Genomic DNA, 18,319 nt, shown 5'->3' with positions numbered 1-18,319 from the left:
TCTGGGACTGTGATGCCTCCGCAGAGGTGAGAGGACTCTCACTAACTTCATTGGGAGGCACACAATTTGAATCAATACCCTGGGGGATGTGTGGAGAGAAAGGGATATGATGCCATGGGTGATTATACAAGCGGAATATGAGCTAGAGAACAGAGGACTTTCAATACTACCAGATTTGACACGCAGAACAAACACATATACAAGATTACACAGAGATCGACAAATCCTCACCACTAGAGGATAGGTTGCTCAACGAGCCTCTACTCACACAGGCAATTTCTGTCACATACAGAAAAATTATTTTCAACTTCACTGACCCACAAACCCAACTAAAAGCGGCCTGGGAAGACGATCTTAGTGAGCTCGACGAGGAGATATGCGGGGAAGCACTGATTTCTGCAGATTATTGCAATCCCAGCAGGGTTCAGGCTTTTGCAGCTGCACATTCTACATAGGTCCTACTATACAAGAGTCCTCCAATTTAAAATGGGGCAAGCGATGTTGGACATATGCCTACGGGCCAGCTGTCAGACAGGCACCTTTTCCCACCAGCTCTTGTAGTGCCCCGCTCTGGAACCCTTTTGTGGGTGGGTGGGGGAGACTATGCGTGCCTGAGAGAGGTCACAGGTCAACAAGTGCCAGACATGCCTGGGGCCACCATGTTGGACATCTGGGGGGAGGGAGGACCTTCAAAATACCAAAAATTGCTCATCACCCGTGGCTTGATGACATCAAAAAAATAAAAATTTCTAGCCAGTGGGATAAGTTGAATAAGTGGAAAAAGGACAGACTAGTGTATGTTAACTAAAAGGCAAGTCTATGAAGGCAGAGGCTGCCCTAGACAATGGACTGAAATATGGGACGACTACGAGGTACAATGTGGATGTAATGTAAATAGACAATATTAGAGACAGAAAATGTGGTGTACAGCTGTTTTCTGTCAAATCATTCCTTGTTGCGAGGAGTGGATCCTGTGATAAAGCCATATAATGTTGTTTTACCGACAATGGAAACTTAATATATTGTTTAATTTTTTTTAAAGTATATAAATGAAATAGGTTCAGCTGTCAAAATGTCAGTGCCTTTGAAAGGCCACTAGGACTAGACTTTAATTACACACATGTTAGGTCTTTCCATGTAAAAGGCCAGTAGGAATGGGTCTCATTATGTGGCCAAGAGCAAAGTGGCATAGTCTGTAACATTAACTGCGTTTCATAAGTCTCTCTGCTAACGTCAGAAAAGATGATTGTGTTGTAGCATATATCTCTAAGAAGCTCTGTGTGAGAGGGACTGGGCGGGACTCTGCGAGGAGTATGTGCTTGCACTGGAGGCTCTCCATATATGTGGGGCTACATTTGTGAGACTGCTTGTGTCAGAGGATCACTGTGTGACAGCAGATAAACTGCAACTTTGAATATCCTGTCCACTTCACTAATTTAGGAAAACTGTCCTATCATAAAGACTCAATCGCCTCAACAACAGTTCCAGCATTCACCATAAAACTCTCATCACCCACTTATATCATTCCAACTAATACCAGCCTATTGGTTAACTACACCTCCATTTTTTCCTCAAACATTAACCTTATCAGATACCCTGAGGACACTCAATACATCCTCCTCACACATTTTACTCTCCATCTAAAACGTGGTTACTTTACCTACTTTGCCTCATTCCCTCGTTTACCACTCCAAGTGCATCCCCATACTTCGATGTGACAACCCTTCCTGTGCCTCCTCAATCTTCTTTAACTAAATCATCAATTCCTAGCAAATGTATGGAACATTTCGTTCTATCCCTCTTTGTCACTAATCCTTCAAGCTTTTCAATTGTATTAAATAATTCCACTGCTCAAGAAATATACAACCATACACTCACTGATATATTCCTGTTTCACAACTACCTTGTGCTCTAAAACACTTGTATGCCTGTTTTTTAAGTTACTCACCCTAACCTTATCAACCCATTACATATCTATCCCTCTCTGCTCTCCGTTTGGCCAAATCCACTCCAGGGATTTTTCACTACAGTCAAATCTACTTTCTAGTCTCTTTATTTACTTGTAAACAACAATTTCCAGCTGACCAACAACCATAAGACAATGGATGGTCCTATGCTTCCTGTACCTAACATGCTTCAAGAATGGAATAACCTATTACCCGGCATCCCCTTGACCTATCCCTCGGACTTCCTCCATCTCTTTTCCTCAGGTAGACTTTCCCCACTCTCACTCACTCTCGTAGCAATCTTGGTACTGAATTCAACTCCAAAATAAGGCCAGTGTTTTTATCACCTTCACTGACACAAATTTGCAACTCTAGAACATCAAAAACTCACCTGTATCTTCCTTTCAGTGCTTATCTCTGGGGGACATCCTGCAGTACTCACTCTACTGTCTTGAATTTGCCACTTTCACAATTTTCAACTTCTTGGACCCACGTTTCCACATCCACAAAGTTTGCTGGCCATTGGCCAAACAACGGGCACTCTAAACATTTCTGTTGCTTGCTTTCAAGACCGTACGGGGCACCTTACTTCCTATTTCTCAGGAAACCTCTCTTGCTAAATTACCACATAAGCACTGCATACTGCAAACCTCAGCCACATCTCCGCCCAGAAGCATGATCCCTAATTTGCCCACCGTTTTTAGTGATCGTGATCCTGAAACTTTGAGCCTTGGTTCAAGTCCTTCCTCAAGGTCCACCTCTTCCATCTTTGGGACATGCACAGCTTAAGCTCTAGTCTATGACCACCCTTCACCTCACCATGTCTCCTAACCCCGGTAAATTGAATATTCATCTGCATATATAAATTCAATCAATATTTTAGGTTTTGTACCACTCAACACCAATTACCTACACCGGATACATTAGATACCACTATGCTGCGAATGTTCTTATGCTCTGCTGTGATACTATGCACTGTGGGTTCCTGGTCAAAAAGATTTGTTTAATCAACACAAATGTAAACTTTGCGTAAAGACAGACTACAGAATTGTATTGCATAGCTCCAGGTATCCATGTTAGTTGTTTTGTCCGTCTATGCCTCCTAGGTTCCATCAATGGAGTAACCGTCAAAGAACATACATTTTTCACCTCTCATTATGTTACTAACAAATGGCCACTACTTATGTACCAACGTGGTTGCTAAGAAAAATAACACCTTTGTTCTAAATTTACTTGTGTGAGTGAATACATTCAATATAAAATAAAAATTATTCTTTTCAACCTGTTACTCGTCATTTGCCTACATATCTGGTAGAACACAGTCAAACATGAGCCATATGACTCTCAGTAGGGCAGCAAACAAAGTACATCTGAGCAACAGGATGAGTAGTCAAGGGCAAGATTTCATCATTAGATGCATGTACTTAATATCTGCACATTTTGAAACTACCTTGGCAATCCATCCCTTGGAGTAAGTTTGGTATAATGTGCTTCAGGCATAAGGATACTACTGACCCATGTATGGGCTAAGCGGATGTGCTCTGAAATGTTTAGTGAGGGGGCTGAGAGAATATAATGATGCATGGATGTAGAGAGTGAGAGTGAGCGAGTGTGTGCGTGTAGGTGTACACACATAAATAGAAACTTAGGCAGTTAATTACGCATCGATAGAGCATGGAATCTTCAAAGAAGCTATGAATCTGTGGCTGTAAAAATCTAACATGGGAGAAAGAGATTTCCTCCTACATAAGGGGCTCCAGACTCATCTATATGAAGACCCTGTCCTCCACTACAACAGTTAGTAAGAAGTCCAGAGTACAGAAGGTAATGTACATCATACTTGCTTCTACTTCTGTGCACATAAGCTCAGGGGCTGCGTCAATCACTGGCATCAGCAGGGACAGCTGTCCTTCACAACCCATCCACATTTTGTAGTAAGCACGTTAAAAACAAATGTAACATATGTATCTCAAGCGCTATCATTACTGTCACTTGCCTGGCTCAAGAATAATTTGAAAGGTTGAGACATGAGATAATCAGCAATGATAGAACATTGTACTTTTGATAACTTAACACAGTTAAAAAAAATATTACAAAAATGCATCTACAATTATATTGGGGAAGTAAAAAAAAAACAAGGAGGTATCATGCTCCATGTGTGGAAGTTTAAAAGACCGCTTGTGAATTGAACCGATTTAGGATCACTCACCGTTGATGACTGGAGTGTAAACAACAATGCCAACCAAGTTAGGATCCGATACCGTAGTGTCTAATATAAGGCCACCAATGCTACAAAATAAAACGAAATTCGATATTTAACAGATAATTACATCAAGCTCGCAAACATTTATTTCATTGTAACAACAATGATTTTTACAAAAGTGTTTTTATTGTTTCTGAGACAATACACCCGCCAACTCTCTCCCCCAACCCCCTGCGTAGCTATGGTTTTCGGCAAAAGTCAGAGAAAATCTTAGTATAGCTTTGGAATTCTTTTTGTTTTAATGTCCATGCCTATATTACACTGGTAGCACAACACTGCTCCTCAGAGCATTGAAGATGTTAGCGCTCAATTCAGTGCTCTCGTACCACCTTCATGTCTTGTCCGTTACATTAGAGAAAATCATGGGGCAGACCTGAAATCAGTCACCTGAACAATTTATTGCATATTCTATTAAATAAAGATAATATTTAAGAAGCATGTGCTATACACTGCCATTTGAGTGTCCTCTACCATTGCCCGACTTTGCATCGTCTGTGTTCCCTCAAGACCAATACCTCTTTACAATGAAATTAGGAGCACGTGGTCAGTCAAACGTTTCATATTTTTTAACTGGAATCTGGCAAATGCCCAAACCAACATCTCAAAATATTCAAAATCAAGAGAGGGATACAGCTACAAGGAACAAGGAACTTTTTCATCTGATGGAGACTTCTAGCCGTAGGTTCCTTACCTCAGATTAGATACTCAAGCAATAACTCTGCAGAGGTGGGTCTGTGAAACAATTTCACACCAAAACCTCCTGCAGAACTGACAAGCAAAGTGCCCGTCCCGACGGACCGGACTTTCTAGCCTATAGTGTTTTGTGAACGTGTGTAGAGAGGCCCACGTTGCTGCCTGGCAGATGTCCAGGACAGAGACTCCAAGTGCCTATGCAATGGTCGCAGCCTTGGATCTAGTGGATTGAGCTTGCAAGCCCTCACCCCTTGGCCAATGTCTAGCAAATTTTAATGCAGAGGACAATACATCGGGAGAGGGTCCGGTTCTGCCCAGCCATCCACCCGGAACTCTTTTGTGTGGTCAAGGTAGAACAGCAATGCTCTTTTTGGGTCCAAACAGTGAAAGCGCTCCTATTCCTTGGAGGGATATGGCAAGAGCATAAAAAGTAGGCACAGTGATGGACTGGCCTACATGAAAAGAGGAGTTACAATTTTCAGCAGAAAGGAAGCTCCAGTGCAAAGAACCAGCTTGTATGGGTAGATGGTCTGAGTCCTGGAAGTCAATGCCTGCAGCTCCTTGACATTTCAGGCAGATGTTATTGCCACCAAGAATGCGGTCTTGATGGTAAGGAGCGGACAATTGTGCAATTGCTAGATTAAGGTCCCACTGAGGCATCAGGAATTTGAAAACATGTGACAAACCTTTCAATAACCTATTTTTTTTTTGTTTATTCAGCTTTATTCGATTTTTACACAAAATCATAAAAGCACAAGTATATAATACATTCGATAAAATCAATTCAATTAATCAGCAAAGTTCACAAAAATATGCTACGATCCCGGAAATAGACGTTTTGTTACAAATAACAAGCCATACTTAAAAGCTAGCTAATCTGGTGTTACATAAATGAAGTGATACTATTAACACATGGTTTTAAAAACAGATAAAAATTCATTGTTTCATAAAAACTTTAAAATTGTTTAATATAAAGGACAGGGTTAAAAGGATCACAAAACGGGTCATTGATTTATTGACCCTCTAGGCAGTTCTCATAAGTTACATGGTCTTCCTCAATTCAATCAAAACTCTCAAAAAAGAAGCCACTGCTTTGACCTCCAGGACTGTTTCCAGCTGCTTAAGTTTACAATATGCTGCCCTATTTCCTCTTATGCCCCAATTTATAAAGATTGGTTTCAAAAACAATTTCCTGGGTTCCTCAAAGAATTTACAAAAAAGAATCGAATGAATATTTGATTGCTGTGAGTGGCCGTCGCAAGGGCATTTTCCCAGATGTTTTGACCAATCATTAAGATTAGAGAATGTTATCAGGTGGTAAAAAGTATCGTCCCGAAACCTGGTCAGTAGCGTTCTTGAAAAAGGACTAGGGTCCTGCAATCGATATGACTGTATGCCTGTGTGAAGGATAAAACCCGGACCCATTTTAAGCAATACATTTTTCTTTTACAGGTGAGCCATCTTTTGTTGTCTAAGAAATCCATAATCAACTTTTTCAGCACCCGTCTTGGGACAAATTCCAAGCACATAGGATTCTCAAAATATTCTATATGACCAATGTCTATTGCCATATTTTTTACATGTTGTAGTCATCTGATATTTCTCACTCAATCTAACTGTAAGCAGTCCGAGATAACCTCTCTATTGCCCAGATCTTATGCCACAGGAGGAGGGGAGCAGATTTAATTGTGTCCTCTATATGCGCAATGCCCAGTTCCCTATGGCTAAAAAAAGTAGACATAGATTTTGGTGTCGCGAGCAGGTAGCAAATAAAGTCATTTTCTTTTCGTTGTATCTGGTCGGTTTTAACAAAACCCCAGATACCCACGCCGTAAGTGCCAATAGGGATACACTTGGCTTTATATATTTGCAAAAATTCTTTGACTGGGCGGCCACCTAACTTCCTCGAAAAGTTTATCAAGGCTCCCTTTGCTCTATTGATTGCCAGGTTTCTGGCCTGTACTGCCTTAGTCCAGTTGCCCCTACTATCGAAGTTTACTCCCAAATAGGTGAAGCTGGTAGTGTTTTCAATTTTTTTCTTATTCAAGAAGATTGCCTTATTGGGTTTTAAAGAGGTACCACATCTCATGGAATAACGTATTTATATCAGGGGATTTGAAGAGGGGTGGATGACTGATCAGGTAACCGCAGGAAGGCTAAGATGGCAGAAATATAGCCCTTTAGGGTGCCCAGAGCAGAGCCCTGCTGGGCAAGCTAAAGGATAAAGAGAAGGACTGGTTTCTCTGCACACCATGCCACAAACCTGCCCCAACAGCAGGCTTTTACAGTCTTGGTGGAGGGAAAACTGGCTGGCATGACAACAGTACAGATTTTGGGCGGAGGTTTGAAAGCTGCCAACTGTCACCACTTAATCCCCAAGCATGAAGGTGGAGCATTGACCGGTACAGGTGGCCAACCCTCCCCTGTTGCTGCAAGAGAAGTTCCTCCCGACAGCATGATCATTGGACCAATGGCCATGCTCAACAGCTGGGGATACCAAACTCTCTGAGCCCAGTCCAGAGCCACAAGGATGACTTGGACCCAGTTGTTTCAAATTTTTTCGAGAACTCTGGGCAGGAGTGGTATGTGTAGGAAGGCTTAGAGGAGGCCTGAGCTGCACTCGAGATAAAAACCGTCTCTGAGCGATAGCCACTTTGGAAACCCCTGACATTGTGAGCTCTTGCTGGTGACAAGCACATCTAACCAAGCCTCTCCCCACTGCTTAAAGAGACTTTGCATCACCTCTGGATGAAGACACCACTTGTGATCCGCTATACATCTTCAGCTGAGTTAATCCACCCTGGCATATAGAGGGCCCACCAGGTGTTAAACCGCCAAGGAAATGGCCCGATGTTCCAGCCATATCCAGAGACACAGGGCCTCTTGGCAAGAGGGTCCACGACCTCATGCTACCCGTCTGTGAACACCTGCACTTGCCTTCCTTTGATGGACTCCAATAGGTTGATGTGGAGTCCGAATTCTGCCGGAAACCAGAGGCATCTGATCTCCACTTCTCCCAGATGGCCACCCCATCCCAGGAGTGACGCATCTGTCATCACTGTAAGATCTGGTAGGGCAAAGGAAAGGAGTCTGCTTTTCCCAATTGACTCACTTTTTTTTAACCACCACTGTTTTTTTGCAGTTCCCTCAGAGGTCTGGATAATCTCAGAGAGATTCCCCTGATGCGGCACCCACTGGAACTTCAGGTCCCACTGCTTAGGCTGCATATGCCAGTGGGCATGTGCCACAAGGCATGAGGCCCAGCAGCCACAGAGTCATTCTCACCGATATCCAGGTTAGAGGCTGAAACATTGGTATTATAGCCTGAATATCCTGGACTAACTGTTCGGGAGAAAAGGCCTGACACTGCCCTGTGTCCAAAACGGCTCCAAAGAAAGGGAGCATCTGAGAGGGAGTTAGGTGTGACTTCGGCACGTTGATAGTGAACCCCAGCTAGTTCCCCGCAGAACGTCCGTCAGGGATTCATTAAATGAGTGAAGCAGTTCTGTAGGGGTCTGTCAGGGTCACTCCCAATTGAAGCACCTCCACTCAGATATCGGTTGGGACTGCCAAGAAGGGTGGGGTAAGGTCCAGGGCCTCAGCTGCCCTTCTCACTACTAAAGCAAAAGAAGACCCCTCTGTAGCCACAGTTGGTTGAGAGAGCATGCCAGTATCTGTAGAGGTGTCCGGTCTGCTGGTGTCTGACAATTCCTCACACCAGTCCATGTTGGCGTCTGGGGGCTGGTATTCTTCATGATCCGGCGAACCCTCCAAATCCTCCCCAAGTCCCAGTCCATGAGAAAGGGGATCGGGCTCTGGCCCGGAAGGCATGGCTCCAGTCAGCGCCAGAGTCGGCATCAGACAACGCCCTGCAGGCTCTGGGTCAGAGTCGGGGATGAGAATGGGGTCGGCGCTGGAAGTGTCTGCTTCGGTACCGGCACTTGGGAAGGTCGAAATGGTACGACCGGCTCTGGTCCGGATCCAAGGCGCCCAACTGGAGCTAGGGGCAGAGCCGCCAGCAGAGAACCAGTGGCAGCCCCCGAACCCGCGAAGCCCGAAGGCGCGCCAGTGGGAACAATCTACACAAATATGAGGTGAATGGCCTCATAGAACTCGAAGAGTTTGGAGGGGTTCGCTTCGGCTTCTGAAAATTTGGGGAGGCGCAAAGGTAGCCCAGGTGCAGGGTCAACCGCGTACCAGGCCTTGAAGGACGACACTCCCTCATCTTGTAGGATGACTTTGATGTACAGGGCAAAGATTTCTTACTATTCTTGCGCTTGTGGGACTTACCCGACGACTTGGAGTGCTGACTGGTACGGAAAAAGAACGGACTACAGGGGTTGGTGCCTATATAAGTGTCACTTCTGGCACGGAGAACGTCAACGACGCCATACAGAGGAGAACACCACCACCTACCGGCACGCAGGGGTACTGTTCATGAAACATTTCCGGATCCAATTTGACACCTGGGGATAATTCTGAGGTAAGGAATCTGTGGTTCGAAGTCTCTATCAGTTGACATTACATGTCCAGGAATAACACCAAAATGTTATAAAATAAAAAAAATAGGGTGTAGCAAAAAGACAAGGAAGAACAAAGGTAAGGAAGAAGACATACTTGGTCCATGCTCCAGGGAAGAGCTAGCATAAGAAATGAAGGCAAACTTATAGGACATAAGCAATGGTGTTGTATGGTGTTATAGGATCCGAGCGAAATGTACCGATTCATGCCCTTATATAGGTATAATACACATTGCGCTTATATAGTCATAGAAATCATAACCATATTTAGATATAGTTATAGCCCATGCTGTCCAAATACAGGAATGGCTACTTCCACTCGTTCCAAAAAGCCACAACTATTTCTTGGAAAACTCGGCTTAAGCAATCAGAGACATCCCCTTGCTTGAATATTGATTTGTCCAAGAATTCATGGAGTTGTCAAAGAACTACCATTCCCTTGGGGTTCTTTGATGACGTTATTATGCCCGACTTTACGTCAAACTAGGCACCTTCAAGGTATAAATATGCTTAAACTTGCCCTAGCAAACACACGGTGGTTCAGAGCAGCTCGACTATCTACTTGCCCGAAGCAGCTCGCTACAACAAGTGCCGAAGGAAGCCGACCCTCCAGCTGATGCACTGATCGAGAGGCTACATTTTTCCAGGCGAGAATCCAACTCCAGTGTTTCCAAGCTCCCCTCGCGGGGTGTTGGGAAAGACAGAGCTACCAGACCTTCTTTGTTCTAAAACCAAGGTACGGAACTGATAAGACCCTAAGAGAAATCTTGGATAGAGTCTAGGCAAAGAAAAACTAAACCTATGCTACACCTCACTTACTTCTTCCCTCGTACTAGACTTAGGTTAGGTACATTGGGGTAGGCATATTTTAGAAGCACCAGTTGAGTACTTTTAGCCTTTGTTATTTATGTATGTATTTATCGATGGTTTAGAAACCATACAATGCTTTTACAGTATTATTTTATAATACTCTTCTTGCTGTACGCATTATACTTTGCAACCAGTCTTACGATTGTAGCAGTTCACTTTACTTGCATGAGAAAGAAGACTGTTCGATAAATCCTTTTATTGAAAACGCCCATCTCTCCATTTTCTCTACACCTCTGATGAAACGAAGCATGCACGATTGACTGACTCTGAAGATACGTTTATTCTTGGGGAAACAAAGTTGTCATGTTTATGCGGTTGTCAGAAACTAATCCCTTCTTTTTTATTCGAGAACGTTTCTAGTGACCTCTGAGCTAGCTGGTACTCACAATTAAGTCTAAAATATTCGATAGAGACCTTGTAGACATAGTAGACGTAAGTCCTACGTCAAATCTATAGGATATATTATTCCAATGCGCAGAGCCTATTGGGAATATAGGAACTACACTACATGGCGCCCAACGTGGGGCAAGGCACTAATTTAACGCTAGATACTAGAGTAACTCAGTTGTGCTTTTCACAGAGACGCCTGGGACGACTCCTGGTGGCCCCCTGCCCTGGGCACCGCCCCCAAACCAACGGAACAAGCACGCAACCTGGGCTTCATCCTGGACTCCTCCCTCACGATGACCAAACAAGTCAACGCCGTCTCGTCATCCTGCTTCAACACCCTGCGCATGCTCAGCAAGATCTTCCGATAGATCCCCACTGAAATCAGGAAGACGGTCACCCAGGCCCTCATCACCAGATGACTGGACTACAGGAACACCCTCTACACGGGAACCACAGCCAAACTTCAGAAAAGACTCCAGCGCATACAGAACGCCTCCGCACGACTCATCCTGGACATCCCCCGCCACAACCACATCTCTGCCCACATGATGGACCTGCACTGGCTCCCCGTCAGCAAGAGAATCATGTTCGACTCCTCACCCACGCACACAAGGCTCTCGGCGACTTGGGCCCCAAGTACCTCGACATCCGCCTCACATTCTACACACCCACCCGTCAACTCCGCTCGACCAGCCTCGCCCTCGCCCTCGCCACCGTCTCACGTATTCGCAGAGCCACCACCTGAGGAAGATCCTTCTCCTACCTGACGGCCAAGACATGGAACTCTCTCCCCATCCACCTACGACTAACCCAGGACCATCTCTCCTTCAGGAAACAACTCAAGACCTGGCTATTCGAGCAGTAGCGGACACCCCCCCCCCCCCCCCCTCCCAGCGCCTTGAGACCCTAGCGGGTGAGTAGCGCGCTCTACAAATTGCCTGATTGATTGATTTTTCCCGTAAAATACTCCAACAGATGTCTGGAGTGGGTAAAAGGATCAAATATCCGCCATAACGGGGTAGGACGAAAATCCTATATATTAGTTTTTGGTTTGTTTAACGCCTCATCAAGAGGTGGTAGGGTAATTTTTGTCATAGAGGCACATGAATATCGGCAGACAGAGGTATTCTATTAATGGATTTTCTTCCCTGAAGCAAATGCAGCACCACATGTGTTTCACTTCTACAAAGTAGAGAATCGTCCAAACGAATACGTTCCTTTCGAGGACATTGAAATTCCATTAACTTACCAAGAGCATGCACTCCGTTTTAAAGGCGCCCTACAACATCAAAATCACATTACCAGGCTCAGTCCACAAGGTAGACCAGGAGCAGCATGGCCGGTACTAGCCAGCTATACACCACATCCTGACATTGAAGAAATGTCAGACGCAGAACTGTTAGTTCAACTAAAACAGCTAATAAAAATACGTAGACAATTGATTCAATATGTCATGCGGACTCTATAAGTCCAACCTCCTATAAGGATTCCACAACAAACCCCTCATCAGGGGAACACAAATACAATTACACCACAGACTATACAATTGGTCATTGGTAAATTGCCCGCAAAAAGGGAACAAATTTCATTCTGGATAGCTCAAAAAATTACTCAAATCGAGGCAGTATTTCCGGATACTACCCCTCATGAGAAACACAGAATTTTAACAATCTGTTTACCAATGGGGATCGCACCACACCTGGAGGACTGCGACATTTGGGGTACAGTCTTTGCTGCAATCTACACAAAAAGACATCGTGTACCGTCTATGGCCATTATACCAGATGTCCTGAAATAGAGTCAAAATGAATACGGGGCAGAGCCTGCTTTGAATCTGGGTATGACATTACTGAAAGATTTCAAACAGGTCTCAGCTATAACATTAGCTAATATCAAAGGTGAAGCAGCATCTGTGGCGATCTGCCAAAAAATACGAGAAATTGCTGTAACTGAGCAACCATATAAACTGGCCAGAATAATTGAAAAATCCTATGAAGAACAAGGTAGAGATAGTTTGGGTGGGAAACCAGTTAAACCCCAACTTACAGAAAGTCCTGAAAAGGTCTTTATTAAAAATACTCTCACTACTCCTAAAAAGAAGTGGGAGAACACTAAACAAACTTCTAAAGAGAAGCGTTCTCAGTCAGGAATAAGGTCTCCTCACAAGGAGCCCTCTGAAAAGAGGTATAACCTCAGGAACAGGGATAATTTGAAAAAACCTGATAGATATCAAGATACTGATACATGTTCCTTTCGTACCTTTCAGACTTCCTCACAGAAATCGGAAAGAAGAGGACGGTCAGAACACAAGGAAGAACGCGTGAAATCCAAAGACGATCAAAACGTTCCAAAAAATAAGAAAACTCAATTCACCAAAAAGAAAGTAGCAGGTCTAAAAATCAGACATGCAGAGGATCTTGAGGACAGAACTCAAGAACGGGGAGTGGGCCCAGACAATGCTGGACAGCGCAGCAGAAGTCACCATAGCTTGCAAGATCTTGAAGGATCATCTGGAGTCAATGGACTTGAATGAGCGCATTCAAGTTGAACTAGCTGACACCAGGGTTAGTGTACCCTATAAGTTATATGAAGTAACTTCGTAAAAATGTTAGGTCGTATCTTAAACAAGTCTGATACCAGTGGTATTGTACATGCATTTAAGACAGTTTTTTCATGACTGTTAGCACCTTTTGAAGCAGTCCTCTGCATTTTTCCAAACTTTATGCACTCTGTCTTCGGCAGCCTGCCTCTCATTTTGGGACATGTATCAGTTAAGCAAGAAGCTAAAAAACAGGTCAGGGAGATATTAGATCAACTTGAATACCAAGGGGCGATTGAAACATGCACCTCGTCAATGAACAATCCTTTGTTTCCTGTCCCCAAACCAGACAATACATATCGTCTAGTTTTGGACTACAGACATTTAAACTTTTGTTACAAAACCTTTGCAGTACAAAATGCACACAGTGCAGCACTAATAAATAACATTGTGCGTAATAAATATAAAACCACATTAGATATTTCTAACGGTTTCTTCTGTCAAAACATTGAACCTGAAAGCAGGAACTTGACCGCTTTCTCAATTATGGGGCTACAACGTCACTTCTGTCGTCTCCCCCAGGGATTCAAGAATAGTCCAGGGTTATTTTCAGCCAGAGTAAAAGAGTTACTACAAACGTAAGATGATGAGACATTATCTTATGTCGATGACATCTATCTAACAGACGATGACTTGGACAGGCACTTGAACAGAGTGCATACCATTATACTTGGATTCGCCTCTGAACGGTATAAATTCAACTTTAAAAAATCAAGAAATGCCCACCTCAACGTCCTTTTTCTAGGATACAAGTTATCAAGTGAAGGCAAAAGCCTGGCTGCCAATTTTTTTTAGAAAAGTGTGTGCTGCTCCAACCTCCAAAAACGAAAAAAACTTAGTCAATTCTAGGTTTCCGGAATTTGGAAAGAACATGCATTCTAAACTACGCAGAAAGGGTTAAACCTCTCTACGAATTAATCAAACCTGATTTTAAAACAACTAACGACTCAAAAACACACTGAAATTTTGGGTTCAGTGCAAAGAGATATGTTAACAACACATTTACAGACAGGCGTAAACGTAAGCAACCTTGTAATCTGAATAATCCCAGGAAGATGCAGATTCACGTACTTAACCTTTAATGAAGGTAAAAAAGTACCAATTGCTTATAAATCACACTTGTACACACAAGCTGAAATGAAATTCACTTCAACAGAAAAAATGCTGACAGCGGTTCAAACTGCAGTAGCAAAAGAGAGAGTACTCACACAGGGTAAGCTCATAATGATCGTTACTCCTGTACCTGCCTTAGAGGCAGTGACAAAAGCAAGCCTTCCGAATGCAAAGGCTTTACATCCAAGATGGATACAATGGGTTAACTCTCTTGCTGCAACATAGGTTGAATACGTTTTTGAACCCTACTTGAAAACTCAATTTCTACAATACGAAGAAGAATGTCCTCTGCCCACTGAGATTCTGCCTCTAGAACAGTACAAATGTATAATTTATACAAACGGATCAGCACAGCCCGCAATTGGGGGTAAACAAGCTCATAGTGCTGCGTGCGCGATCGTTAAAGGTTGTTGGCGTGAAGGTAAATTTTGACCTATGGTCACAAAAACGCAATCTCTGAGACTGTACAGCTCAGCGAGCTGAACTACAGGCATTTAAGATGGTGCTTGTAAATGCCAATCGCGAATTCCCCACACTCATAGTGTGCGATTCGTATTAAAGCGTTCAATCTTACAATGAATACTGGCCGAATTGGATTGAAAACTGTTTCAAAGATGCAAAAGGTGGCACAATCAAGCATAAATTGCTTTGGTTACAAGTAGTTCAAATACAGAAAGAACTACAAAAGACTCACGTGATCCATACACTGAGTCATCAGCATGATGGCGTTCACGTTGCAGGGAATTCATTGGCTGATGAAGCTGCGACGGTGTAGGAAGGTACCTCCTGACTATGGTTGCCCCCAACTTTTTGCCCTGGGTTTTAGCTGGTTTTTGACATAGTCGACCTGGGACCCTGCCAATCAGGACCCCAGGCCTACTGCTCTCTCTGTAAAATGGATTCCATGTACCTTAGGTACATTTCCAATTGGTACTGGGCCACCTTATCAGACCCTGTAACTCAGGGCATAGGTGTACCCAGGGCCTACCAGGGGCTGAAGCATGCATTATGCCACCCCTGGCTGGCCTCCTAAATTTGACACAACTGGCTGCATGACAGCTGGGGCAAACTCGTGTAATCACCCTTTGCTGTAGATATAGTATACCTATATCTAACCCTAAAAATGGACACACAGATTCCTATCAGTCACTCCTATGGCAGGCCTTGACAATCCTGAAGGCAGAGTGCTTGGAATCGTGTGAGATGGTGCTCTGGCATGAGCTGAGCCTGTCTGCAGCTTGCGGAACCAAGTCCTAATAGCTGTTCCATGATATCGCATACCATATACTCTTAAGTGCATTATAATCCTCGCGGTTAAATGCTATCTTTGGTATTGCTTTATCAAAACATGTCGAGTAAGGTGTCATACGAATTGGAATACTAACCCCTCGCCAATTCTGGCGACGGGGTTAGCATTCCACCCTTCTAGAGGGACACGACATGTATGTAACTGTGAACCCCAGTTAAAGTTAAACGAAGCCTCAGCTCCACAGAATGGATGCTGCCACCACAGACACGAGTCTGACCCCCTACAGCTGGGAGTCCTTCCAGCGAGGGGAGCCTGGACAAAGGGTTTCCTGTCGAGGGCGGTGCTAGCACCGTCCCAGACAGGGTTTTGTGTATCCTGGGTAGGCAGGGCTTTACAGGAAGGTGACTGCTGAGTGGCACCCCGGTGCTCACTACGCATAGGCCGGTCAGAACCAGTTCCAGGGGCACACCAGCCCCTGGCCTGGGGAAAGTCCGGCATGGGAGAGGGGTGTAACCACCCCCCTCCTAGTCCCACCCATAGGCAGGACCTAGTCACCGGGTCAGCCCCCTTTTTTAGTATAAAGATAGGAGCGGGCCCCCTGTTCAAATTAGATCATCTTTGGAATCAAGACACAACTTTCTGCGAAAGGACATCAAGATTTCTTCTTCAAGATTCTCCCTTGTGGCTAAGGAGTAGTCACCCTGTATCCGCAGGCACCATCCTAAGAACACTGCGGTCTGCTGCAAGTCCTTCCTCAGGAATCCGACGACAGCTCGACGAGACCCGGCTTCCCTGGCACCTCTGACCTCTACTCACCTCTACAGCCAAGCTGAGAACCGTGAGTGCGACGAGACCTCGAGGGACCGACGATCGCCAAGACTGCACGACTTCTTTGCAACAAGCCCACCGAGTCTTCCACTGGTGAGTGCTTTGGGGTCCGAGAAGCCCCAACCCTGAGTAGCTCCAGCACCGAAGATCAGCCCTCCAGCATCTCCACGATCTGCGTGGGGCCCTTCTGCTTTTTGCTGCTTACCGCGTTGTTTGGCTACTAGCCGGCTGGCTTGTGGCCTTCTTAACGACGCCCGACGACATCACTGCTGCTGGTCTGGTTGCTCCAGACTGGCCCTTGCTTCCTTCCACGAGAGAAGCACCCCGGACCCTCCTGGTCCACTCCAGACGCCATTTTGAGTCCACCGCGTGGGCTTGAATTTGCCAAGGCTTTGTTGCCCAATCCTGGGTCCAGCGACGCCGACAGCTTCATCCATCGTGGGACAGCTCGCTCCTCCATCCTGGTCGCCGACAACGCCTCCTGGTCCGTGAGATCTGCAGAGCACAGCGTCACCCACTCACCTAGTCGAGGTGACTACCATCCGGTGCCCTCCTGGTGCCACCTCACTAATGGCTAGTAGTCACGAACTTGGTCCCCTCTGCTTTCAGGTGTCATCCATCTTCAAGATCCAGGCTTGGATCACTTCGAACTCTCTTCACTGGTCGCCTGCCAGCATCTTTCTTCCAGGCTCCTGGTCCGTCTACGAGGATTCCCGACGTCTTTTGAAACATATGCAGCTGCAGCCCCTGGGCTAGGTAACTTCGGCATTTCGGTGCCCCAGCATAGCCTCACTATCCAAGGGTCAGGATCCACTTTCGTTTTCCTCCTACCAGGTCGGGTTCGCCCGAGAACACTAACTTTCTGAAATCTAGCTACCATAGACTTTGTCCCGCATCCCGCGTGAGAGTGCACACTCTGCACCCGAGTCCCCTAGGCCTCCTAGAAGTAATCTGAAGATTCTATAGTCAAGACCTAGCGATTCCAAAGCCTATTAGTACTGTACTTACCTGCTAGTAATTTCGCATTCCACTTTCAGAGTATATGGTTTTCCGTGCCCCTCGGGCATTTGTATATACTGTGCTAACTTAAGTATTTTCGTAAGAGTTTTGTTTTGTGCTTAGTACCCTGTCCTCATAAAGAGTACAGGGCTGTTGTGATTTTAATAAATACACTGTTTATTTTCATAACACTTGTGTGGTGTCCTTTCACTTGGTGTTCAAGGGGTACATGTGTGGTATAACAGCTGGCTTAATACGCCCTCTCGAGTCTTTAGCCTTAGACTGCTCGTATCCATGCTACTAGGATAGCTGGTCTATAAGGTTGACTTACAACCAATCATCAATAAGGGTTGTTTGGACTGATACAAAGTGCTCACTAGAATAGTGAACATTATATATCAGGCCAACTTCTCACAGACGGCAGCTGGGCAAACGGCTTTCGTAGCTGCAATCACTCGTTCTAAAACAAAAATAGACGGCAAAATAATGCTAGCTGTCAATGCCACAAGCAAAGGCAGCGGTGCAGCGTTACCTCTAAACTATCCACTCGAATATTCATACATAATTGATGCCAACTCCGTTCTTTTTGCTCGAATCCCTGGAGTGAGGGATAGAGTAATTCCAAACAGGAGACGTAGAGTAGCTTTGATACGCGAAGCACACTTGGGAGAGGGTCTGATACATAAAGGCATCTCTAAATTCATACTAGAATTAAAAGAGACATACTGGTGGCCAGGGATGAATACCCACATTTATGAATTTGCAATTAATTGCAGTGACTGCAACAGAGATCGCAGCAGAGAAGACCCCCAGATACGTGACTACAGTGTAGCCAGCCCAGTAAAGACA

At 44.8% G+C, this 18,319-nt stretch overlaps 1 protein-coding gene across 1 annotated transcript in view; it reads right to left on the bottom strand.

Moving 5' to 3' along the window:
* SLC41A2 (solute carrier family 41 member 2) overlaps positions 1 to 18,319 on the bottom strand; it is a 416,626-nt gene that overhangs the window by 98,295 nt on the left and 300,012 nt on the right. Inside the window, exon 8 of the mRNA XM_086948344.1 lies at positions 4,156 to 4,235. Coding sequence (XP_086804470.1) covers positions 4,156 to 4,235 — 80 coding nt within the window. The remainder of the gene's footprint in view (positions 1 to 4,155; positions 4,236 to 18,319) is intronic.

This window comes from Lissotriton vulgaris, unplaced genomic scaffold (assembly GCF_964263255.1).
Source record: "Lissotriton vulgaris unplaced genomic scaffold, aLisVul1.2 SCAFFOLD_929, whole genome shotgun sequence".
In the NCBI taxonomy this organism is placed as follows: domain Eukaryota; kingdom Metazoa; phylum Chordata; class Amphibia; order Caudata; family Salamandridae; genus Lissotriton; species Lissotriton vulgaris.
This window is presented reverse-complemented; position numbering and strand designations above follow the sequence as displayed.